Genomic DNA, 27,165 nt, shown 5'->3' with positions numbered 1-27,165 from the left:
CAAGCAGGATTACAGCCATAATAAAATACAGCATTCAAAACAATTGATAACAAATGAGAAACACAGCTAGAATTTTATATATATATATAAAATTAGTGTCAAAGGCCAGGTAAAAAAGTGAATCTTCAGCACACGAGGAAAGCCTACGTACAATTAAGGTGCCAGACACATTTTAATAATGCTGAGGTGCATTTTCTGTGGATTTCTTCTTTTCACATCAAAACCTCCATAGATAGCTTGTCTTTTAAAGTCGAAGTGGGGGGTTTACAGTCAAGGAAAACCCTCTTGTCAGCTCATTTTCATTTGGTGTCACCTTTCCCCTCGGATAGCTTTTGCTGTCTCTCAGATATAATGTTTCTGCTGCAATCAAGTCTTTTTCTTCCCTCTGCAAACGAAACTCCCACTGATACCCAAGCATCCAGATTAAGGCATCAATACGAAATGAAAATGAAAACAAATGAAGAGAGTGACAGGAGTGACTTTGTCCTGTCTCTCTGCCTGAGAGGGTTGGCCAGTGGCTTCTGGCAAGATCTTGCAAGAGCCCCACGACAACGTCTTGTGGACACGGCCAGAGGCCTCGCATGAGCTTCCTGAGACCCCAGTGAGCGAGGTAGAACGCCTCGCTTACCGGGGCCTTGGGAAGGACATGAGAGGCCTCTAAGACATCTCGCAGGGCTCTTGGGGAACCCAGAAGCAACCACCACTACTTCCCTTGGATTCTGTTTCCTGGGCAGTGGTGTAGCATGGGTTACTGGCTTCTGGGACAGAGCAAGTGTTGCTCCCCTCTGGTGGACTGGGCAGTGGTCAGTCCTTTCACCAGCCCACATCTAATCAAGGGAGTCTCTCCTTGAAAACTAGCCCTGACCTGGAAGCAGAGATAAGGCAGAGAAATGCGAAGCCAGGTGTGCCGCTGTGTCGCCTCGCCCTCCTATCCTTCTGGCAAGGTGCTTTAGGCAATGCACAGAGCTCTGGCAGTGTTTTTCCACCTTCCTCTTCCTTCCTCCATCCTCGGTGGGTGCTGCCACTGCCCTCCCACTCCCTTCCTCTCAGTGTGCAGGCTTCCCTTCACTGGCCACGAGGAGAAGGAGGTGCCACTGCTGCCCCAGTCCTGAAGGCCTGGGCTGGATACAGCTTGCCTCCCTGCAGCTCCAGCTTCAGTGAAGGAGCCTGTCCTGGAAGTGCCTAGTTATGCTCCCTCAGAAATTTGCACCCGGGGTCATGCCTCCCTGGCCCTCCACACTTTGCCTCTGCTCCTGAGGTAGCTGCCTCAGTCCTCTTCATGTACAGAATGGCCCTGTTGAGAAATTACCCCACCCTGTGCATCAAAATAACTTGTGAGGCCCCCTTTAAGTGTTTATTTATTGGTATTAGCCCCAATCCACATGCAAAGTGTTATGTACTGAGTTGAATAGGATCCAAACTGCAGCAGTCTGATTGGTCCTAGAACAATAGGATTCAGAATGCAGCAGTCTGATTGGTCCTAGAACAATGCAGCAGTATGATTGGTTGGCAAGAACCACCCAATCATGCTCCAGATAGAAGTGAATCCACAACCTGATTGGCTTACAGTAGAATTCCGGAATTAGCCAATCATGTGCAGCCCATTGTGTAAATAATGTATATAAAGCAGATGCTTTGAGGGGACATTCATTCATTCCTCCTCACCACTATGAGCTGAATAAAGAGCATGAAATCACTTTGCGACTCTGAGTATATTTCACAAAGGAAGCATGCATTGGAGAAGAAGCATCTGTCAGGAAGAATAGCCACCCCTGTGTACAAGGTGTAGAAGCCAAGTTACTACATTGTTTACAAGTACTCCCAACTACTTAGCCTTTCAGGTGCCATTTTGAATTTTGAGAATATTAGAAATGCCTCTCCATTTCAGTAGTTGCGGCCGCCCTGTGGAACGCCCTCCCATCAGATTTCCAGGAAATAAACAACTATCTGAGTTTTAGAAGACATCTGAAGGCAACCCTATTTAGGGAAGTTTTGAATGTTTGATGTTTTATTGTATTTTTAAAATTTTGTTGGAAGCCACCCAGAGTGGCTGGGGAAACACATCCAGATGGGTGGGGCATAAATATATTACTACTACTACTACTACTACTACTACTACTACTACTACCTGAAGACATCCCTTTTCAGGAAGTTTTTAATGTTTGGTGTTTTTAAGATTCTGTTGGGAGCCGCCCAGAGGGGCTGGGACAACCCAGTCAGATGGCCGGCATAATTATTATTATCTTAGCAGAAGGTGAACGATTTTATTTTTGCTCACCAGATGTACTTAAACTATTGATCTCAGTGCTTTGGCAGTGACGCCTCCAGGATTCTCTGTAATAAATGAGCAAATGAATTACGTCACTTCCAGAGAACCTATACATGTCTAATGCGACATAAAATGATATGAAAGTCTGATAGCATCTTATCTCTGTGTCTAATTAGTATTATTCATGCTGTTATAAAGAAAGTGAGGACCAGAGATGTCACGTTCTTTATTAGCTACCCTCCACTCTGTCTTTTTCTCTGTTACTCATATTCTCTTACTCCTATTCAGTTCAATGGAGCTTAAAGGTAAAGGTAACTGACCATTAAGTCCAGTTGTGGCTGACTCTGGGGTTGCGGCACTCATCTCGCTTTACTGGCTGAGGGAGTCGGCGTAAAGCTTGCCTAGTCCACCATCCAGTCATCTTGGGAAGCCTGCAAGGAGGACACAAGGCCAAAAGCACTCTCCTGCTGTTGGCCAGCCACTGGCATCCTCTGGCATGCTGCCTCCGTTTCTTGGGCAAGCATATAGTCAGCAAGATTATCATAGAGCTAAAAATCACAGAATTCTAGAGTTGGAAGGGGTTACGAGGGACAACTAGTCCAACTCCCTGCAATTCATGAATCTTTTGCCCAACGTGGGGCTCAAACCCACAACCCTGCAATGAAGGGTCTCTTGCTCCACCCACTGCAATATCCCAGGTCCATCCCAGTGGCCATTGAGAGCTTTATCCTCCATGAATTTGGCTAAGACTCACTGTTGTTTTATTTATTTCATTTATATCCCACACACCTGATTTCCCCCCTTTTATTCTTCCAGCAAACCTGTGAGGTAGAATAGGCTGAGAGACAGCGAGTGGCCCCAGCTAACCCAGGGAGCTTCATTGTTGTGTGGGCACAAATCTTCCTAGGTCTTAGCCCAACTCTCATCTTTTGAAAATTCAGTCCTTCAAAAGGATCAAAAAACATGAACCCATTTCAGGGCTTAAAAAAAAAATATTTTTCCAAGTTGTGTCTCTTTCTTTCTCAATTTGATCCTTTTACATGGTTTTGTGTGTATTGTGGTATTTTATGCATTGTGACTTGCAGTTATTCTTATTGATCATAGTTTAGTAGATATTGACTGTAAGTGCTAAGAGTGAGTTTAATTATTACTTGCTGATGTTTTGAGAGTTAATTTCATTGTGTACTATTATATACTAATAGAGTATTGAATATTACTTTGTTGGATATAAGTCATTCATTCTAAAGTTACATTTTGTGTGTGGGTTCTTCGCTGTGTATTTTGTTGCTGTAAACTGCCTTGTGTATAGCAATATAGAAAGGTGGTACACAAATCACAAGGGAAATGAATGAAAAACTTTTGCTCAGTACCTACGGTATTTTTCTTTCTTCCTGCTCCAGAGTATGGCTTGGCTCTCTTGCTTTAGTCATCTGCTGCACAGGAATCTCCTACAAAAACTTGCTCTCTGCCTGTGGTCTGAATTGTCTGTGTAGGCAGCCACTATGTGGATAGTCCTGGCCTTTCACCCAGAGAGTTGTACTACCTGGTCATTAGGATGCCACAAAACTACAGGGAAAGGGGTGACATTTCAAAATGTGACGTTTTAGGTGAGCATGTAACAGAGCTTGACTCCCCTCACAAGTCTAGCTGAGATGTTCTCTACACCCAATTTCATAGGCTTATATGAAAGGCTGCAGGAGATGATTTCTTCTCACAGTCTTAGGACATGGGAGTTTGCCCATCTAGGACTGAACTGATGCTCTCGGTTTCTAGACTCAGGGAAAAGCAAGCATCATGAAACGACCGATAAATGAAACCAACGTATTGTCTCCTGGAAATGGGCGCCAACAGGAGGTGAAATAAAATGTCAAATGCAGCTTGCAAGTCAGTGGCTGAAGCAGAAGCTTAAGCCAACAAGGTATTAGATGACACAGGTCTGACTACCCCGTTACTCAAGTTCTGTGGTCCTTGACTGAGGATGTTAATTTTTCCACTGTAGATAAAAGGTCATTCATTTGCTAGATTTGTCTGAGTTTCATTATTCCTCATGTCTCTGTACCCAGACACCCAACTTTGCACGGATTGTCACAACAGATTCTTGAGTCCAGGCTCACCTGAACTCCCCACCCAAACCCGGAAACTTCTGGGAGATGCTCCAGGAAGCACCCTAAACTGGGCTGTATTGGTACTGTGGTGCTATAGCTCCCAATGTGGGGCTCAAATCCACAACCTTGAGTTGCTCTACTGACTGATGACAACAAGGAATTGAGCCTTTAGTGTCACTGGCCCAGTCCTGTGGAATACTCTGCTAACAGATCCAGCAGGTGCCTTCCGTTTTGACTTTTTTAATGCCCGCTGAATATGTTTTGTTTTGTTTTTTCAATGCAGGCAATTAAGAATACATATTTCCACAATAGTTAATTGATGTCAGTTTTTAACTTGTTTTTACAGTATGGTTTTATGTATTTTTGTTGTTTTTAATGAAATAGTTGTCAATAAATTTAAATAAATAAATAAATAAATAAATAAATAAAAACACCTGCAGTCAGAAATTATATAGTCTAGGGCAGGCATTACTACTGCCTTCTGCTGATTGCATAAGCTAGCTATAAACCAACCATGCAATAGAGGGAGAATCTGTTGACGTACAATGGTTACTTGCACCCAAATTATGCAATGATACCATTACTGCTTCAAGAACAGCATCTGTTCACTGGTCAAAATTAAGTGACTTGGTTCATGAAAACAGTACATTCATGGGAGAAGGGTTTCCCTTTTATAAGAGAGCAGAGATCAAAAGTTAATCATCCACCAAACCACTGAAATATCTCTTCTCACCAAATCCTCTTCTCTTCCCCCTTGGGAGAACCCACAGCCACTTTCCCTTCTCTTATTTCAGCAACAGGTTTTTAAGTCTCAAAACTAGTTTTCTCTCTCTCCAGGAGGTACTCAAGGATATGCCGTACTGGCACCTCTTTTTTTTCAGTTGCTAAAAAGTGTGGCACTTACTGGAATAACTTTATGGTGAGTTCCAGCACCTATTTTTCTAGAAAAAAAGCACTGCTCAAAACCAAGACCCAGATTTCCTCAAAGCTTTGGTGCACAATTGTGGTGAAGGCTTTATAGTAGGAAACCTGAGTGATAAGCAGTAGGCAGCTTAGTTAGATAGAACATACTGCCATGTTACTGTGAGTCCGCAGTGGGAAGTCTGGTTATCAGAGGAAGACTGTGGTCTTTCAAGAACCCAAAGAAAACTGGACTTCTGCAAGAATCTTGTTATGTGTATACCTTGGGATATGGGGCTTAGAACAAGGTTAGCCCTCACAGTGCACACACCAGGAATGAGGAACCTCCAGTCTGGGGGCAAATGTGGCGTTTGAAGCCTTCCTACCTGGCCTCCAGGCCTCCCCTTAAGCCACACCCCTCAGTGGTGCTTCTCCATACCCTCCTTGATTGCTTCTGCCTGCATCCTTGAACTCTGAGGAAGTCTGTTGGTTGCCTGGATGGAGGACAGATGAATGTGTGGGAGTCAGGAGTGGGCCTGCAATAAATCACACTGAGTAAATGAAGTTAACTCTTTATTAGAAGAAACAAGGTGTGCTCAGGAGTGCAGGCCCAAGGAGCCAACAACTTTTCTTGGTAAATCTTGCCCCTATGAGGCAGTTGTGGAGACTAAAGGCCCCTGCCTTCCCACAGCTGCCTAAGCCTCCTCTCCTGGATCCTTCCCAAGCAATCAGAGAATGTGCTGAGGCACTTGTCTCTGCTCCTCCCTCTTCAGGTCTTGGGAGACCAGGCAGGAGGGGAGCTTGTCGCAGTAGGAGGGGAGACACCCTGGCTTCTTCACCAGCCTGATTCAGCTCTGCCTCTTGGCTTCCTTCCCCTCCTGCTTCTGGACATCTGCCACAGACTCTCCCTACTCACTAAATCCTGTTACCTCCTCAGCTTCCGACACCTCCTCCTCCCAGGCTTTTCCCTCTGACCATTCATCCCACCACCAATACCTGGGTTCAGAGGTTTCTTCGCTTAGGTGTTCCCCAACTGGTTGCTCCCACCATTCCTCTGCGTCCAACCAGTCCATGACAGTGGCATGTAGAAACCGCTGGCTTTTGTGAACCTGAAATGTACTCTATCATACAATGATTGGAGACACATCTGCCATGAGTCTGTTGGAAGTCCCCCCATGAGGCGGTGTGGCCCTCAGAGCTGTAAAATGTTCCTCACCCATCATACTTCACATGGGTAGAGTATACCTGCTTTATGTGAAACGCAGCCTAGATCTCTTGGCCATCAAGTGCTGGGAAAGTGGCACATAGCTTTTGGGTTTCCTTCACGTGTGAAGGGCTCAGCTGATGGGCATGTCAATAATCAGGCACACCATCCAGTTAACAGGGAAATAATATTCACTCTCAGCGTTTCAGCACTGCGTGGCTTCAATCATCTTCTCAAATGGGACGTGAATTTCCTTCTTTAAACATGTCTGTCAAATGTACTGGAAGTGTTTATGACTTTTTTAAAAACAAACAAACAAAAAAAACCAGTTTCCTGGAATGACTCCTTCTAATTCTGATCTAGGTTTCATAGAAACGCTCTGAGAATGCTTCTTATCTGCAAACTCTTGAGGGCTACTAGGGACAATCCACTTAATCATTTAATGGCTAAAGGTTACAAGAGTTTACAAATCACACAGCAATGATCTTTCACATGGTTGAGGAGCGTTTTATTAGGATTTGGACTCCATAACCTTTCTCGCATTACATATTGATAATGCAATGCACAGAAACTGATGCAAAGTCTCACCATCAATATTACTCCAGATGTGCCTGAAGACACCTCCTGCTGTGTTATTAATTTTTTTTAACCACATATGCTCTTGCATAGATTGCCAGATCAAGAATGACATTTTTCTAAATATCCCCTTATGCAATGTGTCACGTGGTTTGCTTTAATGTAAAAGCCCACACTGAAAACACACAGCAAAATATGATTAATATTCCTATAAACCAGCTGTTTGAGAGCCAGAGAAATACAGAGTTCATGTCTCTAGCTGCCTACAATGCAGCCTCTTTGTGATCACTCCCCATTATTATTGGCCTAAACTAGGATTTTTTTTGTTCACAATTGGCTGCTGAACAACACACCTTCTCCCCCTCAAAGGGGGAGAAACCTAAGGAGTCATTCTGCAACTCTCGCTCGTTTTTGTAGGAGTTCAGGTAAAAGGCAAGTGACCTCCTTAACCTTTTTAAAAATATGCTTCACGTAAACTCCAAAAGCCACAGACTAGGCCACGGTATCATAGATATTCCAGTTTAGACAAAGTGCTGAGGTCCCAGAAAATGATAATTCCCAGAATTCAATGAAGTAGAAATAGAAGATGAAAACAGAATGGAAGATGAAAATTAGAGGGCTATTCAACCCAGCATTGTGTTTTCTATAGTGGCCAACCAGACGCCTAACAAGCAAAAATTATAAAGGCCACAAATCCTCTCCCATTTTATTATGCAGTAACTAGAAGTAGAATATAGTCATCAGAACCAGTAGGCATTGATAGCCACATCTTCCATGAATTGAATTTCTCGGCCTGCCTAAGAACTACCATGATGGATCAGTCCAAAGGCCACCAGACCAAAGGTGTACCATGATAGCTAAAGCAGGGTAAGTACAGAGAACAGAGGTTTGTAAGCTCACAAAAAATTGATGATTTATTATGAAACTGGATCGGTTATAGGACTCCCTTCTTGTTGAACAAAGTATACCGTATTTTTCGCTCCATAAGACACTTTTTCCCTCCTAAAAAGTAAGGGGAAATGTGTGCGCGTCTTATGGAACGAATGCAGCGGGGAGGCAGGCGGGAAAAGCCCCCAAGAGCCACACACACACTCCACGCGGCTCGTGAAAGGGAGCGCTGAGCAGAGCCTGGGATGCATACAGGCTCTGCTCAGCGCTCCCTTTAAAGAATATTTGTTTTCTTGAATTCCCCCTCTAAAAACTAGGAGCGCCTTATGGTCAGGTGCGCCTTATGGAGCGAAAAAATACAGTAATTAAAGAACTGACTACATTCTTGCTGATAAGTGTACAGCATATATTTTGTGAATTAATTACATTCTTCTGAACCAATGAAAACATTTGCAGTATTTTATGATTTGTGTTGGTGCACATCTTGACATATATCAGGGATGGGGAACCTGTGGCCCTCCAGATGTTGTTGAACTCCAGCTCCTAACAGCCTCAGCCAGCAATGGTCAAGAATTATAGGAGCTGGGGACGCGGGTGGCGCTGTGGATAAAACCTCAGCGCCTAGGACTTGCCGATCGCATGGTCGGCGGTTCGAATCCCCGCGGCAGGGTGAGCTCCCGTCGTTCGGTCCCAGCTCCTGCCCACCTAGCAGTTCGAAAGCACCCTTAAGTGCAAGTAGATAAATAGGTACCGCTTTATAGCGGGAAGGTAAACGGCGTTTCCGTGTGCTGCGCTGGTGCTGACTCGCCAGAGCAGCTTCGTCACGCTGGCCACGTGACCCGGAAGTGTCTCCGGACAGCGCTGGCCCCCGGCCTCTTAAGTGAGATGGGTGCACAACCCTAGAGTCGGACACGACTGGCCCGTATGGGCAGGGGTACCTTTACCTTTAGGCCAACATCTGGAGGGCTACAGTTTCCCCACCCCTGACCAGTGCATGGAATGACTGAGTTCAGTTTAACAAGGTTCACTGGATCCATTGAAAAACTTCAAAACTACCCCTGAAAGTAGGTTCCACAATTACCAGGTGAACGGAACTTGAATTAAAATCACTTGGAGGCAGAACGATTTCTAATTCGTTTTCAACTTCATTCTCTTACGGGTGTTTGTTATGCTTTTGACTTGTATTTGGGCCTTGAAGCTAAAATATAACAATTGTGAGGAAAAATAAACTCACCTTTCCCTGTGTGTTTTGGTGTTTTCTTTGTCTTAAGTATATTTTATACTCCTACAAGACTGCTTGGTGTATTTGGAATGCTGAAAATCTTTTGCCAAAAGGTTGAACTTGAACTGAACAAACTTGTTTGCTTTGTAAACAGACAAAAATGAACTGGAATTAGTTCTTCTTTGGACACACTGAACTTGAACAGGTTCCTTTTAAAAATGAACTTTTCAAGCTCTGCCCTGACATACAAGTTTGTCAGCAACAAATCCATTATTAGCCCTTTTTTAAAAAAATGGCAGACTCTTAAGTACTCCAGAAACACACACAGACACACACACAGTCTCTCTCATAACTTGCTTTTGAAATTTGGGAAGAGAGAAGGAATTAGATAGCTACATTTTAGGATTGGGGTAAGAAAAGACTAATAGAGGCAGCTCTATTTCTGGTCTTACTGTTAAAAGCACATAAAAGGAATGTGTGAACTATTTATAGTTTTGTTTGCAGGACACAATCAAACAAATCCACAGAAAAGGACTGAATGATTCTGTCACTTTTTCATACTTAACATTTAGGACTTCACTTACAGTATGAATCTGACCTAGCATGTGTTTAATCATCTCTAGTGTTAATAAAACTAGGAGAAAATCCATGTTGTGAGACGGCAGGATGAGAGCAATCATGTTTAATACAGGAGTCGTGTGTGCAGGATGCTGTTTTAGGGCAGAAGATGGACTTAATGATCTCAAGGACCTTTTCCAGGACTGTGAATCATAGCATTCAAAAAGATGAGTAAAATTAGAGTTCTTTTCAGTCTTTCGGGTGCACTGTTATGTTATTTCCCATCAACAAGGCTGCCAGTAACCGACAGGCTTTTGTTGTTGTGAATCTGCATGTAGGGCACCCTTATCCTACAATATAACTGTTGCCAATAGACTATCATTGTGGGGAAGAGGTGTTGGGGATTTTCTTGGCTTTAAGCTATGAGCCTCCCCAACCCAGGCAGCCAGCAGAAGCAGTTCAGGAAGTAGTGCAAGTGTTGCTGCTCTTATGCCAGAGAGGGAGCTCTGCTTGTGGGACGACACTTACCTTTCTGGAGAGGACTGTTGGTGTAGATGTTCTGGGGCCGGGGAGGGGAGGACTGGATGTGTTAGGGACACGACCCACCAGATCCAAAGCCCTTTGTTCCCCTGACACACCTGCAGAACTCTATGCCAGGGGTGGTGTAGGTAATGAGAGAGAAGAGGAAGCAGCTGCCTTCTCCATTTCTCATTCTGGGTGGTGGGCAGAAATGCAAGATACAGTCATGGGGAAAAGAAAGTACACCTGTGATGTTAACATGAGATGAGAGTGCTGGAGGTGAAATAGTTAAACAGGTTACCCAATCAGAACCCAGGGGGTGGAGTCAGAGGGACTATAAAACCAACTCTGGGAGGGGCGAAAGGGGGAAGTTCATTGGGAGTTGGGTTGTTGGTTGGAGTGGGAGTGAATTGGGATAGAGTCTGTGGGTAGGTTGAGTTCGTGTAGCGAAATAAGCTGAACCAGGAATAGTTAGGGGCTAGGAAGACAAGTAAATATCTGAGAGGTAATTTAGTGAGTGAGAGCAGGTAGCAGAAGATATAGGTCTGGATAGGTAGCCCATGATTGTAATTGACCGATACCGTTTATGAAACCACACGCTTGTTAAACCACAATAAATAAACAGAAGTTTATGTTCCAATTTAACCTTGACTGGGCTCAGTATTTTACCAGGTAGGGCCTGGGTGGTGGCAGCGAGAAATAAAGTGGTGGCAAAGGGATCAATAGACGGTGAAACGTCTGGGGACCCTGTGTGATCGCCACAACACCTTCTTTGAATTTCACGATTTTACATACCGTATTGGCCTGAAAATAAGCTGCACCCCCCCATTCCTACTGTGAAAAGTTAAGTTGTGGCTTATATGCGTGACCTTACAACACGAGGGCCGTTGGGGGTGCAGGACAATGGCGCTCATTCCGACCGCGGCTCCCAAGCCTCCCCTGAGCCACTGGCTTATTTGTGGGTGCAGCTTATATTCGGGCCAATACGGTAACAATCACCCACTGCTTAGAATGAGGCACAGGCAAACTCGGCCCTCCAGCTGTTTTGAGACTACAATTCCCATCACCCCTGACCACTGGTCCTGTTAGCTAGGGATGATGGGAGCTGTAGTCCCAAAACATCTGGAGGTCCGAGTTTGCCTATGCCTGGCTTAGGTGGTCTTGAAATTAGGTAAATACAATCTCAGATGAACAACAACACGACATATTACACTGTGTTGTGGCTTATTTAACAAAAAAATGAGAGCCAAAAATGGAGAAGCCATGAGTGAAAAACTAGGTACACCCTTACTGCTTGGCTCTCCTATCCAGTTACAGCTCCACAGTCTCCGCTGCCTGGTAAGCCTCACTCATGCAAAATGGTGCCTAACTCTCCATAATGGGTTTAGTAACTGAATGGGGAAACCAAGCAAAGGCCCAGCGCCCTAACCCATTATAGAGCCACCACTGCTCATGAATTAAGTGTGAGGGACAGGCTAGCAGCTGCCCCAACCCGGTGGGTTCTGGCAAATGGTTCGGTATCATCCAGGCCTGAAAGCAACGCTGTAGTTTGTGGAAGATGTGTAACCTCCATACTGAGCCTTTGGAGTTTCGTCCATATTTTTAACTTCGGAAAAATAAGTGTCTATGCGAGTGTGCGTGTGTTTTACTCCCGCCATCTAACTTTAACACACATTCAATCACGAGTACACGCTTATATTTATTAGACAGTAACATTTCAGTACATTCTTGGTCCTCCAACTCCTGGGTAATAAAGCCGTTTGATCATTTGCTGACATAAAAGTCGCAGCATGTTCTCTGGTTGAAACAGATCATTACAAAGCTGGCAAATGGGGTAAGTAAAACCGAGAGGACTGTTGGTGAATATAGATGACAACCACAATCTGCATGTCGTCACCTGGTAAGTCAATAAACTGGAGAATTTTACCACATTTCTGTAGTTAATTAGAAACACGGGGAAGCCAGAAAATTCTCATTGTTTGATAGGATAATTGGCTGGCCAAACACATGTGCTGTGGTAAATTACCATATAGAAAATTGCAATTGGCATATTTTCAAGACAAACCCCCAACTACAAAAGCTTCTGTTAGGCATTCTTTCTGGCAATGAAAGGCTGGCAAATCTTTTTAACCTCTGGAGTTCGGATTCAAGAGACACAAATGGACCAACGTAGTTGTCGGCAACTAAAATACAGTAGCACATTGAGAAGAAAAAGCAGTTATCGGGACTGATACTGTTTCCTTTTCCTAACACGATTACATTTCAGAGTTGCCTTATGTCTTCACCATTGTGGAAGAAGAAGCTTGAAAGCATGTGAGCTGCAGCTGCATGCTACTCTTGAATATATTCAGTAGCTCTTCTAGCAACCTGTTCGAAAGGAAAATGCTTTTAAGGTTTCGACTGGCTTGCATGGTATTTTGGTCATGAACAGAATCAACAAACTTCATATACAGGGGGAATTAAGGCAGAAACAGAAATACATTGTGCCACAAATTGCTGCCCTTGGGCTCCTTTGGAGTATGAGGTATAAATTTAAATAGTAAAGAACGCAATGCATTGCATACACACATATAAGAGTATGTCTAATCTGCTATGTATGCTTACTAGGAGTGCTAGTTTAGTTTCATGGGACACACACACAATTTTCTCGGTGGGAGAAGACTCATAGCAAGGTTCAATGACCTGTTTTCTGATGTGTTCACAATAAAATGGAACCCTCCCCCATAGTATAGTATAACCATAGTATAACCCATGGTTTGAAACTTGGGCAAAATGGCCGCTTTTTCTGGCTTCTTAAATAGTGTCCTTGATTCTTACACTGAAGTGAATCACAATGAGTGGTGCAGACCCTGTGTCCTCCAGATATTGTTGGACTCCAACTCCTATCAGCCCTAGGCAGCATAAATTGATGGTCAGGAATGATGGGAACTGTGGTCCATTTGGAATGCCACATATTCCCCATTCCTGTCATAGAACTTGTGTCTCGTTTTGCAGGCTCACAGATCTTTTTAGCATTTGTGTGTGTTTGAAGTTGCAACAGCTTGAGGAAATTCAGACAGACAATGGGATTAGCCTACATAACCTCACTGTGTGGCACAACCAGAAACTGAAACCCTGTTGTTTGGGCTCCTTTCTCTTTGATTGCAATGTTTACTCATTAGTTAAATCAAAGATTCAATAAACATTCTCAGATTGCCAGATACCTATGATAAAGCCAAGCCTTTAGGTGGTAAGCATAATTTTTGTGTGTGCATGCACACTTGTGTGTGCATTTTTTAAAGGATCAGTAAAACCCTCAAAACTCTAGGAAAGAAAAGGGAAGAAACCACATAATTTTGTATTTTAAAAAAGATTGAGCTAGTCGTTAGGCAGCCACCACCAATTTCCTTTTGAAAAAAACGCAGCATTTAATAGCGGCAGTAAATTCCACAGCTGTATAATCTGTGCCAGGGCCAGCAAGGAAAAGACATAAACATGTCAGTATCTACTTCCTCAATAACACCCTGCAGGAACAGGTACTAGCAGGGCAGCCACACACAGGCAAATACTTAATAAGTCAATATTAAATATAATATGTCACTGGCAACATGAACAGGTCTAAATCATTCCATAAATGTGAATTCATTACAAGAAGTGTGCAGCGAGCTTGCAGATGCAACAGCAGTGTATGAGGGCAAATAATAAGGAAGAGGGAATAGAACCCTTAAGTTTGCCAGCTGCGTTCTGGAAGAAACTCAAGCGTTTCTGTATGCCAATTGCTGCTCGAAGTTCAGCACTGAAGCTGCTGGAGGCAAACCAAATCCCAAAGTTACATCTGGAAATGTAAGTGTGTTGACCTCCCAGCATCTAAAAGGAAACTTCCCTCTTGGCATCACTTAGGCGCAACGGGAAAGTTAAAAAAGATACGGGCTTTTTGGTGGCAGTTTGGTTAAGGGGACAGGGTGTCGCGTTTGGATGTGGGAAGGACAAGATCATATTCCTGATACTGCTTGTGTGGTGCTGAACTAAATTAGCAGGTCAGGAGTGGCGGACGTTAAGCCTGAGGCCCAAATGTAGCTCTCCAGGCCTTCAGTTTTCCCACTCTGCCTTCGACTAAGTTGCCCCACAGAGTGCATTCAAAGACAAACGGCATCACGATGATATTGAACGTGTGTGCAGAAAAGGGTCATAAAATAGACATTACTACTTTAACCACCAGCAAGGTGATTACTTCTTGGACCAACCTTATGAAATAACATTTATCATCATGGAACATTTTAACCATCCTACTGTTCATAGAACACATTTTCTAACTTATGAACTTACTTTTTATCTCCACCACTTGACAGCTGTGGCAAGGCTTCCAAAGCTTGCTTAAAGCTTGAGCTGTAACATTAAAACACACACTGATGGTATCTCAGATCTACAACGACCTTTTTATTCCCAACCTATATCCATGCTTTAAGCATAGACTCGTTTTTTCGATTATGCAGGTTGTATAGTTATGCATTTCCACAATACAAGCATTTACACTCTAATATTAACATCACAATAAAATGCCTCAATTTACAACACTTTCCAGCATGTAGATAGCATTCAGTGCACATGTACAAATGCAGATGTGTGCATGCATGAGACTGCATTTCGCTTAAAACTTTAGCCGTTTCCCGCTCCGTTTCATTTGTTATTTTGATTATGAAGCCTTTTCTCTATTTGCTTTGAAAACTAGCTGCTCTCTATGAATTCCTCCACATCTAATCCTTTTAATAAATGACAGATTATTATTATTATTTTAATAACATGCAGGGGTCCTTCACAGAAAGAACCAGGAAGGCGCTATGTTAAGGCTCCTGCTTTCATGGGAGAGAAGAGTTCATAACAGTTGCACCCAACCGGTCAAAACAAATGAACGCACAGGCTCTCTCGTTCCTGTTCTTGATGGATGTGTGGGAAAGGGAGCCTAATAGGAACCATATTGCCGACTGTTTCAGCTAATGCCAAGTATTTTTTAATCTCTGCTACACATTTGTAGAGCAGGGTAAAAGGTAACACACTTTCAAAATTATACAAAACTCAGCTACGAACAGTCTATGTGCGTTGCTTGAAACTATAGCCCTTAGCACAGTGTAATTTGTGGTTCTGCTGCAGAAGAGGAGCAGCTGCCTGGACAAGAAACTTCAATTCCAGGAACTCTACCTAACCAACAAGACCTCACAATTGGTTCAAAATTACAGTTCCCATTGCTTTGCTAATGTGTGGTAGCAATCAACGAAAAAGAAAAGGAATGATAGAGCCCAGCTAGAGCCTAACTCCTCTGGACCGAGAGCATCTGTGTAATCTCTAAATGAAGCGGATGACTGATTGGGGATCCCTTGGTTGGGAGTTCTCAAAAATCTTGCCTAGTGAGAGTGGCTCATGTGGCCATGGGGAACCTCTCCCCAAGGGTGATGTCATTGCTTCAAGAAGCCTGTCTGCTACCCAGGAAGAGGCTCAACCCTTGTTGTTAGTGTGTAGTGTGGTGTAGTGGTTAAGAGCAGTAGACTCGTAATCTGGTGAACCGGGTTTGCGTCTCTGCTCCTCCACGTGCAGCTGCTGGGTGACCTTGAGCTAGTCCCACTTTTTTGAAGTCTCTCAGCCTTACTCATCTCACAGAATGTTTGTTGGGAGGGAGGAAGGGAAAGGAGAATGTTAGCTGCTTTGAGACTCCTTAAGGTAAAGGGTAAAGGGACCCCTGACCATTAGGTCCAGTTGTGACCGACTCTGGGGTTGTGGCGCTCATCTTGCTTTATTGGCCGTGGGAGCCGGTGTACAGCTTCCAGGTCATGTGGTCAGCATGACTAAGCCGCTTCTGGTGAACCAGAGCAGCACACAGAAACGCTGTTTACCTTTCCGCCGGTAGTGATAAAGCGGGATATCAAATCCAAACTCTTCTTCCTCTTCTATGCTACTCAGGAGGTGATAATACAACAGCATAGGCTCATGTTACCTTTGTGCACATTTGCTGAACCTCCAACTTTTGCACTTACTTGCTTTCAGATGTGAGGAACACAGCCACTGCATCTCTCAGTGCACAGATTTCAAGCCGGGCCTAAAGGACATAAATGTTCAAACGTAAAGCCAGTGTATTTATAGCTTCAGAATCTGATTTCACAAGGTTTGGCTGCATAAGCAAAACAATGTTGTTGCTGGTGCAGCAGAAGGAGGCAAAAAGTTAAGAGAACTTCACCAAAAATTTGTTTCCTGTGCTGGAAACATCAGTCCCAAAACAGCTGTAAAGTCAACAGGAGATCTGGGAAGTTCTGGAAACGAATTAAACCAAATCTGACTATCAGGAAAAGTTCGCAAATATAGTTTCTTAAAGTCCCCCACCCCCACCCTGTAAATGTAAAGTAAAAGTCCTGGAAAGTGCTAGCATTTATTCTTACCAGGGAGGTTCTGGTCTCTTAATATACAGTGCCACCAAAGAGGAAGGAAGTGCAAAAGGGTGAAGTCTGTCAATATGCATCTTGTTCTCTCCCTCCCCCCCCTACTTTCTGGCTGCTGAACAGTAGCAACAACAAAAGGCTCCCCTCCACTCCTTCACGTGCTTTACATTCAGTGATTTTAAGAAGTTCATTTATGTCAGCCTTCTTCACCCTCTAGACGTTTTTGGACTACAACTCCCATCATCCCTGACCATCACTGGCTGGGACTAATGAATGTTGTAGTCCAGCACATCAGAAGAGCACTAGGTTGGGGAAGGATGAAGGGATAAATGGCCTTATATACCTATAGTAGGTACATGCCAGTGGTGGGCGGGGCCAGAGTCAAAAGTGGGTGGGATCTTGCAGGGTCCTCTTTCATATCCAAACCATGTGTAATGTAATTACAAAAGGTGACAAACTGTGGTGCGCTTAAGCGCTTACTGTTAAACTAAAAGTATCAGCAAATACCACACTGCTATATTCTTCCAGCTAGATATTCTAGTTCTATTGGAGCCCATGAAGTAAGAAGGAGGTTGGCTTCTCTATCTCCTCCACAACTTGTGATACGCTATTAAAAATATGTAAATTCCTAACTTCCTTGGGATGTGAGCGAATCAAGAAAACAGAAAACTGAGCTCTGGCTAAATGAATCCAAATTGTTTTTTTCTCTCCAATTTTTTAAATTGATTTTCAACATTTATCACAAAAATAACATAACAAAGCACACAACAAAGAAAAACACACCACACTACAACAAACTACCGTATTTTTCGCCCTATAGGATGCACCGGCCCATAGGACGCACCTAGTTTTTTGGGGGAGAAATCAAGGGAAAATTCTTTATTTCCCCCCCCCCAGGTTTGCGCAGCCATCCCCAAGCTAGAAGAGGGAGATGGAGCGCTCCGTCTCCCTCTTCTGCCTTCAGGGACAGCCTCTCTAGCCTCCGTGGGGCAGCACACTCCGCTGCCCTGCAGAGGCTTTGCACAGCCATCCCCAAGCTAGAAGAGGGAGATGGAGCGCTGCGTCTCCCTCTTCTGCCTTCAGGGACAGCCTCTCTAGCCTCCGTGGGGCAGCGGCTCGCCCTGCTGTCCCCCGAGCTTGTGGGGCTGGCGATGGGGAGAAGCAAGTTTGCTTCTCTCCCCCCCCGCCAGCCTCCAGATCAGGTCGGGGAATAGCGGGGTGGCGGCGCTCCACCTCCCCGCTGTCCCCCGAGCTTGTGGGCTGCAGGCTGTTGCCCGCAAGCCTTGTGAGCCCGCGGGACCTCCCGCCGGGCTTGCAAGACTTGCGGATAGCTTCCTGAAGCCTGGAGAGCGAGAGGGGTCGGTGCGCACCGATGCCTCTTGCTCTCCAGGCTTCAGCGAAAGCCTGCATTCGCCCCATAGGACGCACACACATTTCCCCTTCATTTTCGGAGGGGAAAAAGTGCGTCCTATAGGGCAAAAAATACGGTAAATACACACATAAAGAATATCTCTTCAAATATCCAATTCTCATCACATTGATAACTGACTTCCTCAAGTCCCCTCTAACTGAATTTCATTATATCTCCTGTATAACAGTTCTCCAAGTTCATATTTCTAATAAAATTAACTCCTTTCATTTACTAACCTCTTCTCCTTTATTGATATTCTAATCCTTAATATTTACTATCACATATTCTTATTCTACCCCTAGGCCTATTTGTTACTTCCAAGAATTTTCTATTTATATTATATCACAATATTTAGCTAAATATTCTTTGAATTTCACAAATGAATCCAAATTGTTAAGAGAGCAAAATTTGATCATAGAAAGAGTTCAGTCTCCCCAGGCAGTCTGACATGGTTTGATACACTTAGAAAAACAATAATTTGCACGTCACAATGCAGTAACTCTGTGTGGGTGTCAGACACACCAATACCTCTTCAGAAATGAATCTACACCACCCTTCCATCCTGGAGACTACACTTGATCATTTTTGCGCTGAGTTGCTCGTTGCAGGCTTCTAAGTCTATTTACATGTACTGCAAATGTGCATTCATTTCATAGCAGTTTAACTGTCATGGCTACCCCGAAATAATTTTTGGAATTCCCAACTGGTGGGGATGTGAAGATGTCTATGTGAGATCCTTGTATCTGTGCAGGGGTTGGAGGCTGCCCACACCTCCTCAAACTCCTGACCTTTCCACTTAGCAAGAAAAGGTCTTAAAGGAGTGGTGTGTGTTCAGCTGCACACAGTTAGCCTGTGGTTAATCTGTGGTCGCAAATCAAGCACAGTTTCAGATTGTGAAAAGGACTGTAACCATGTTCAGCTAAATGTACTTACAATAGGGTTGCCGTATTTCAAGAAGTAAAAATCCGAACACAAAAATCCTGACATTTTGCCAATTTCCCGAAATTCCCCCAGACGCTAATTCCATCATTGGAAACCCAGACATGTCCGGGAAAATCTGGACGTATGGCAACCCCAACTTACAACCTCCTTTTGAGCTTCTGAGCAGGTTGGCTGGGGGTAGAGGGAGTGCCGCCTCCACAGATACAATATACAGACATCTGAACAGGACCTAACTGTGTTAAAAAAGCTACATTTGCCCGCCACTCGTAGAATTCAGTTACCTGCAAAGCACCATTTCTGCTGAAGGATGAAACACACTGCATTAGCCTGCTGAGTTCTTCGGCGACTGCTTCGACAATCCTCGACAGCACTCGGGGTACGAGCTCTTTAGAGATGGCAAATACCTGCAGATTTCAAATTAAAATAATACAACCGAAAGCTCAAAAGCTGGAATTCCTTTTTCACTCTGAAAGCCTTGTCAGCATTAAGACGTTTTCTCCTGTCTAGAGGTGCACCCATGTTTGGATGGGACTCAATCGCCTAGTGGAAAATTTGTGTTGCATGATTATAGCTGCTTGGGAGGTCTTGTGCAACAAACCAACTTCCCCAAAAGACTTTTTTTTGCTGTAAGGAAAGTGATGGAGAAATGCCCTGGAAAGTGTGGGATTAACCCTTGCTTTGACACCGCACCACCCAACCTCCGCACAAATAAGAAGGAATGCTTGTTAAATTGTCATCGGCATCTGGTCTCCCTGCAAACAAGTTGGGATAAACGCTCAGTGAACAAGTCATGTAGAAGCAGCCTAATATCTGCCGACCATAAGTGATCCAAAATAGGTATTTAAAAAAGGAAAGTAAGTGAGCACTTGCAATGACCAGTGTCATGCCAGTCTCAAAAAGGAGTGCTCCTTTTCTATCCAGGTCTTCCTCTTCTGCTTCTCTCTAAAATATGGTTGAAGTGCTATTGGCAAAGCCCACCAAAGGCCAGGGCCTGTTCACAAGTCACAAACTGAATACCAACAGAACACAGTCCAGGCTAATATTTATTTGGAACGATTTTCTGGCACTGAAAAAGGCCTGCTTTTCTTGAACTTCCAGTTCCACTGATACGTTTTGGTTTGAACACAACAACACTCATCATAGTCTGAAAGAGCCTTACCTCGGCATGCACAGCAATGATGTGAACTAAGGCTTCCTTCAGATAGTTCCTGACACCTGTAATTAAAAATAATATACAACACAATAGTTGGTGATTTTCATTCTGTTATGCTGAAATATCACTTGACATGCCATGCAGGCCTTTTTATCCTGTAACAGGTACAACGTTGACTACGATACCAGCATACAGAAAATGAAAACTTCTCCCAACCACACCACTAAAATCTATTTCCTTTTTGAAAGTGAAATGGAGAAAGGCACATTTCCTTACACAAAAGGTTAAAGAAGCCAGAAGTTCCTAGTCTCGTCTGGCATCCCTTGTTCCCTCCTCTTCAAAATAGCATCAAGGGGTGGTTATTGTTGCTTTTTTGGTCATTTTTTCCAATACTATTCAATAAAAGGCAGCTTTCATCTGCGATTGTCTTATTAAATATATCTTGCTATTATTAAAGAGAAATATGAGCTTGGAAAACAGAATTGCATAAATCACTGGCAATAACAACCATCTCATTTCTATGTTGGTGGCTTCAAATGTAACTCATGACAAAGGTTGAGCAGACAACTGCGATCAAACAGCCCAAAAAGTTTGTGGCACTAAGCACAGTGAAATCAAGCTAAAAAGAAAGGCCATGAAATTTTCAGCATTTATTTCAACAGAACCAATATTTTACTTGTTACCAATAAATATAAAGAAAAAGCTTATAAACCACTTTGAGCATTCTAAAGACAGGCAATCCATTTTATAAGTAAATAAAATATTGAAACAGACAGGAAGTTTCAACAGGAAGAGTGTGTGTTAACATAGTAAATATATTTATTCACATTTGCTTATACCGTGCATATATTTCTGTCGCTCTGTTGTGAATATTTTAAACTGAGTTTGGTGAAATGCATAGAGCGTGCATGGGTTTGTTTAGCATTCAAATGGTTCTTTACAATGGAGGGAGATAAGCCAAGTTTAGAATGAGAAAAATAAAACGTGCTACAATAACGTCAGTGATGGCTTATAAATAGAACGGAAAGATATTATTCTGGGGAAAGCAGAAACTAAGATGAACTGTGAATCAGTTAGTCTTTAATTACAGTCATATGACCTGTTCAAATACAGAGCACAATTGACAAGGAAGAGAAGCAAGAATATTGTACTATTTGTTCCATTTAGGTAACACAGTCAACTAGCTGATCTAGACATGCACTTAGTAATATATAGGACCTTGTCTGATAAACATTTCATAACCAGTCTTTCATCTGGTTGTCCGAGTAAACTAAATCAAAATAAAAAAAGATGAATTATATTTTTAAAAGCCAAAATGGTGCAACAATGGTCGGAGCCACACCCTGAGGGACCCCTACTGTCTTCTTCTTTGGCGATCACTCGAAGCTGAGTAATATTGTCTTCCATAAACACGGTTTTAACAATGAGTCCGTAAGTGACTGTGGAGGTCAATTCTGGACCCACACGTCCTTCCACAGTGGGGACATTGGTTTCCGGGCAGGAGTTGATCACAGTGTGTGCCTTCCTCTTAGCACGTTTCTCCCTTGCGTTCTGAGTTGGAGTGTCTTCAAAGTCCACGGCACCTTTGGTAAAGGCTGTTCTCCAACAGGAGCGCTCACAGGCCAGTGTTTCCCAGTTGTCGGTGTTTATACTACATTTTTTAAGATTTGCTTTGAGAAAGTCTTTAAACTTCTTTTGCTGACTACCAGCATTACGCTTTCCATTTTTAAGTTCGGAATAGAGTAGTTGCTTTGGAAGACGATAATCAGGCACTCGCACAACATGACCAGTCCAACGAAGTTGATGTTGAAGAACCATTACTTCAACACTGGTGATCTTTGCTTCATCCAGTACACTGATATTAGTTGGCCTATCTTCCCAAGTGATGTGTAAGATATTTTCGGAGACACCATTGATGGACTCTTTCAAGAAGTTGGAGATGGCGTTTGTAAGTGGTCCATGTTTCACAAGCATACAGTAAGGTTGGTAGTATAATAGCTTTGTAAACAAGCATTTTGGTTTCCCTGCGAATGTCCCGGTCCTCAAACACTCTGCACTTCAGAGCAGTAGAAAACAACAGGCCTGTCTTCAGCACAGAGCTTGGCACAAGCATGCTGCACCCAATGGGTCTGATGCCAGGCTCAGACAGCATCCTTTCTGCCTTCTTATTTTAAAAAAAGCATTTTATATGCCGGAGGCTCCTGACTGTGCAAACACATAGTTACAGGCGCTCATTATTTTATCTTTAACTGCATCAAAACCTATTGTTTAACCATGGTAAAGAAACACCAATGTATTACTGTAGGCACAATGGTACAGTACTATGATTTAAGCTAAGCCTGGAAGACCATTTTGTACTGATAAAGAACTAAGAAATGAGTAAAAATCTGAAGTAGGCTCCACAGAATAGTTGTAGGAACAAAATCACATTGCATAAAAGGCTGGAAGTTTTATTATTTGAAGTGAGTGCCTGGTTAGGGCACAGAGAAGGAATGCTCTCTCAAGTTTTGTGTTCTTCGCTGTGCTCTGGGGTATCAGAAATGGGTTATTGGGTGAGACGGATTTATGTTAGAAGGTTAATTAAAGATTCTCTTGCAGCCCCCATCCTAAGCATGGGACTATTGGAGGCAGTCTGGGAGTGTAAGAACTTTTCCTCTAATAATTCCAGCAAATTACCACCTTCAAATGCCAAAACACATCTAACAGAAACCTGGGATGAATTCAAAGAGGGCATGAACTTCAAACGCTATAACCCCCTCCAGAACAAAGAGCTCAAAGAATGGAGTTAAATGCTGCCAAGAGAGCAGGAAAAGCAAGAATTCTTTTTCAACTCAATTTCCCTGTATGTTAAGCTCTTTGAGGTTTGCCCAGTCTGAAGATATGATGAACAACGCTGGCTGAATTAGGAAGTGCAACCTGCACTTCCCTTTGACAAGAGATCCGTAGTTTACCCACACATCCAAGACCAAAACCCCTCAAACCACTTTGAAAAGTGAAATAGCACTGCTTGCCAATTTGCAAAAGACCTATGTTTTATTCAAACGCACTGAGTTATGGATGCTTCAGGAGCAGAAGAACCCTTTCTGCATTCACTATCCTAGTCTGGTTGGGAGCTGTGTGCTGGCACGTACAGCTTCTGAAGGGAAAAATAAAAACCTTCTAGCCTCAGGTATAAACTCCTGAAGCCTGGTTCACTTTGTGGCCTTCTGTACCCAGCCCATGACATGAGCGTCACCATACCCTCCAACATTTCTCTGAGGAAAGTCTATGTCAAATTTGTGTGGTCCAAATCTGTCTCACATATACAGCTCATGAAATGCACATCATACATGGGGCAGGGTGTGTGTGTTTTTTAGCACCACCCATAAAACTGGAATACCACAAAGACCCCATGAGCTGGGGATGATGGGTTCCAAGCAAAAGTCCCTTCCAGAGCTGAAATGGAGGAGGAAAGTGAGAGGGTTTTTTGTGGCATCACAGTACCTCTTGAGGTACTTCCTGTGGTGCATATTATTGTCACACTACTCTTCATGGCACTAAGAGCTCTAAAGCCATCTTGTCAATTTCATGTGATGGCTTACTTCTTATAGGTGGAGGCCTGCCAAATTTGATAAGTTGTGTGAGGAACGCTGCACCAAGTTGCCCCTAGGTATGGCCTTCAGTTGGAGTGCTTCTTTCCTTGCCATTTCCCCAGTTCAGCGAAGAGGAGCAGTGATCACATTATGCTGTGAAAATGAGTCTTTCCATTCCCCGCCCCCAACGAAAGAAAAGAAGAAAATAAACGGAGGTGGAGGCAACACACCTTGAGGTGCAGAAAGGGTGCTATTTCCTCAGAGTAGACCCCACGGAGATGAACGAACATGACTAAGTTAGATCAAATTCAACAGATTTGTTCTGAGTAAAACGTAGTTGAATACCACTCCCAATTAATGTGCAGGTCAGTGTAAAAACTTGTGACTATTGTGCTTTGTGACATGGGTTTTTATCAAGTCTTCCTAACTGCCTTAAAAGAAAAGGAAGCCTTGTAAATCAAGTGGGTTTTTTTTGTCAGTCAGTGATGAACAAGGTATTTCTGATGAAGGTGCAAGTTATAAAAACCATAACCTTCTAAATGCAAAGACAGACATAGGCAGCAGATCTGATGTCATGGTATTTGTCAGAACTGTCCCCACCCACATGCCTTCTGACTCGTTTAGCAGAAGGTAGAAGTCTGACTGGGAAATTCCCCAGGGACACACAAAATAGACTGCTGTATTCGACTGAGTAGGAAAATGGATGAGATAGAGAGAGAAGGGGGAAAAACACACCTGATTCTTCACTAAGATACCACACTACTGGCTGGGCAGGTAGCATAGCATTACATTAGAATGGTCCTGTAGGTTCAGGCTAACGTTCAACTATCCAGAACCCTTTTCTCAACCAGCCAGCCTCCTGATCCAGCCACAAGCAAAAATGAACTATTCATATGCAGCTTTTAGCAAAATCAAATTAAACCCCAACATTTGAAAGAACAGCCCTGCAGGATCAAATCAATGCCCACCTCACCCAGCATCCTGTTCCTACAGCGGCCAAGGAGATGTCTATGGGATGTCTGCAGGCAGGACCTGAGTACAACAGCATTCTCCTCTGCCATGGGCACTGTATGGCTGTGCTGACTTTCTGGGTCTCCCAGTCTGGCATTTATTATTTGTAGACATCAGGGCCATGACCAGGGCTGACCCGGGGAACAACTGACCTGACCCAGATCTGGCCATAAATCAATTTTGGGAGCAGAGCTAATGCTCTGTTGTTTTTTTAAAGGGTGTTTTATTTAAAAAATGATTTACTCCTGCTTGGTGCTGGCCTGTAGCCAGCATGACTGCATGCTCCATGGCTTTGCAAGAATCTTCCTTGCGGAGGAATCCATGCAGTAATTCTACATTGACTATTGAAGAGGAACAGCAGGAGTTCTCTGAAATATATACAAAGACAAAGCAGCAGCTCGTTCTAAACCACACTGGGATGTGGTGGTAAGGGTGCATGGGCTTCAACAAGGTCACGTTTCCAGGGGCATTTGGTCTTGCCTGGTGGGGACTGAAGGCAGGATCTGCCCCAGGACCGTATCTTTCACTGCAATGCTGAGCAAAGGCAAAAGAGAATACACTACTCCAAAGAACGCTTGAAGGATGACCCTGATCATGTCAGTGACTGTGCAATCATTCTAGCTTCAGCCAGCTGTTAGAAAACTGCAATGTGCAGGTCTTCCCTGTGCTTTCCTGCACAATGGGGGCACAAAATAGACCTCACTAAACAGTTCCCCATGCTTGGAACGGACTGGGACACCCTTGCAAATTTGTGGCACTCTTGCCAACCAATGCTGGATCAGCCAAGGATTAAGAGGAAGTTGGAGAAATGCCTCTAAACACACACTGAAAGGATATTGAATGATCAAGTGCACTTCAGCATTTAACATATGGGGTGCTGATTCAAATCCATGGTAATGATTGTGAGAACAAGGACCAAGCATGTTGCAATCAAGTAAAGAGTAAGAGCATGTGATTTTCTGAAGTGTCAACAATTTCAACTGGTACAGCCTCTGGAAGTCAAAGAGGAAGCACTTTGTCAAATCTGAGGCTGTGATACTAACCTCACTGACGTCTTCGGCTGAAAGACCGCACTATAAAACCTTAAAAGGGTTTCTTTAAATTTCTTGGAAAATGGAACAATCAAAATCGGGATTTTATGAATATGCCAATTATTTGTAAACTGGTGCCACATGAATAAAACTAATAATTGCAATGTAAGGCCACTGCCTTCCATATTTATGCTCACAGACCCTTGATTATAATTTTGTTCCTCTTCAAGAGAATAAACTTTCCAAGAGCAAAGGAAAAAACAGATTTAGAGTGGCCATGTTTAGGTTGACCCTGACTGTAATTTAGAACCTGAACAACATGCACAGAAATCCAGAATGAAGAGGTTACAGTTTGCTTAAAACATTTACTGGAAGCGAATGGTGATCATCTGCATGAGGAAGGAAGTATTTTCTTCTATGAGCCATTTCCTGCTTTTAATGGAAACATTCCTCCACTGATCATAGCAGGATCTCAAGATGCTCTGCATCACTTTGCTTTGATATCATAGTAGCTAGAAAAATAAAATGTGAACATGTAGGCCAGCTCTGGAAAGTCTTTGGAGGGACTACCCACCACTTTAATCACATTTCCTGTTTTTAACTCCTTAATTCTAACGTAGTTGTAGCCTGACAAAAATAACTTGAAGAAAACAGTTGCTATAAATACCCTAGGGTTCTTTTCTCTCTCCTTGCTTTGAGCTTTTTTAAAAAAGGGGGTTTTCATTGCTCTCCTGAAAGCAGAAAGGTACCTACTTTGCACAAAATCTACCAAGTTCCAGCAGAGTTCCCAAACCCCCAGCACCACCCGTCACAAAGTTCTGGATGGTCCTCCGACAGGAAATGTAGGGAAAGCCATTTAAAACCAACTTCCCGCTTCTGCCAGCACAAATCCTGCGGGAGGAATTCTACCCACACACGTAGGCTGGATCTGACACTCTGATTTTGTGAGCACAAGCAACATTTCAATAGCAGGAATTGCTTTCTCAAGTAGACACCCAAGTGCAAACCATATGAGATGCAGGTTGCTGGCTGACTTCTACCACTGGCTAAGCCACTAGCATGGTTTAATCTGGGAATGGGTGCCATGTTATTTTGAGGCAAGAGGAGCTGAAGGACCCATCTCTCATGATACGCACCTCTATGGAAGATGCAAAGAGCTTAACTATGCCTCTTTCCCCCAATCTGGTGCCTCTATTCAATTTTTTAAATGCTATCAGCAGTCTTCATTGATTTGAAAGACACAAACTAAGTTACTTAAATATCTACTTTACAACACCACTCTATAAGCAGAGAGTGCTTATTCATAAACATATCAGTAATAGGTACATCTTAATTTAAACCCACTTTTTATTTAAAAAAAGGTGCCACCCACCAAAACAAAACAAAAAATAATGCTTTAG

General features: G+C 43.3%; 1 protein-coding gene across 4 annotated transcripts in view; it reads right to left on the bottom strand.

Moving 5' to 3' along the window:
• Positions 1 to 11,920: 11,920 nt before the first annotated feature.
• The window catches only part of EXOC2 (exocyst complex component 2), a 77,969-nt gene continuing 62,724 nt past the window's right edge, over positions 11,921 to 27,165 (bottom strand). For all 4 annotated transcript variants that reach the window (XM_083623757.1, XM_083623759.1, XM_083623758.1 and 1 more), the window contains exons 24-28: positions 20,158 to 20,213; positions 19,280 to 19,402; positions 16,247 to 16,308; positions 14,547 to 14,606; positions 11,921 to 12,608 (exon numbers count right to left, since the gene is read on the bottom strand). In XM_083623757.1, coding sequence (XP_083479883.1) covers positions 12,515 to 12,608; positions 14,547 to 14,606; positions 16,247 to 16,308; positions 19,280 to 19,402; positions 20,158 to 20,213 — 395 coding nt within the window. In that variant the 3' untranslated portion in view covers positions 11,921 to 12,514. The remainder of the gene's footprint in view (positions 12,609 to 14,546; positions 14,607 to 16,246; positions 16,309 to 19,279; positions 19,403 to 20,157; positions 20,214 to 27,165) is intronic.

The sequence above is a fragment of the Podarcis filfolensis genome (genome assembly GCF_964270895.1).
Source record: "Podarcis filfolensis genome assembly, chromosome: 7".
Lineage (NCBI taxonomy): Eukaryota > Metazoa > Chordata > Lepidosauria > Squamata > Lacertidae > Podarcis > Podarcis filfolensis.
Note: the sequence above shows the minus strand (reverse complement) of the source record. Positions and strands in the feature narration are given on the sequence as shown.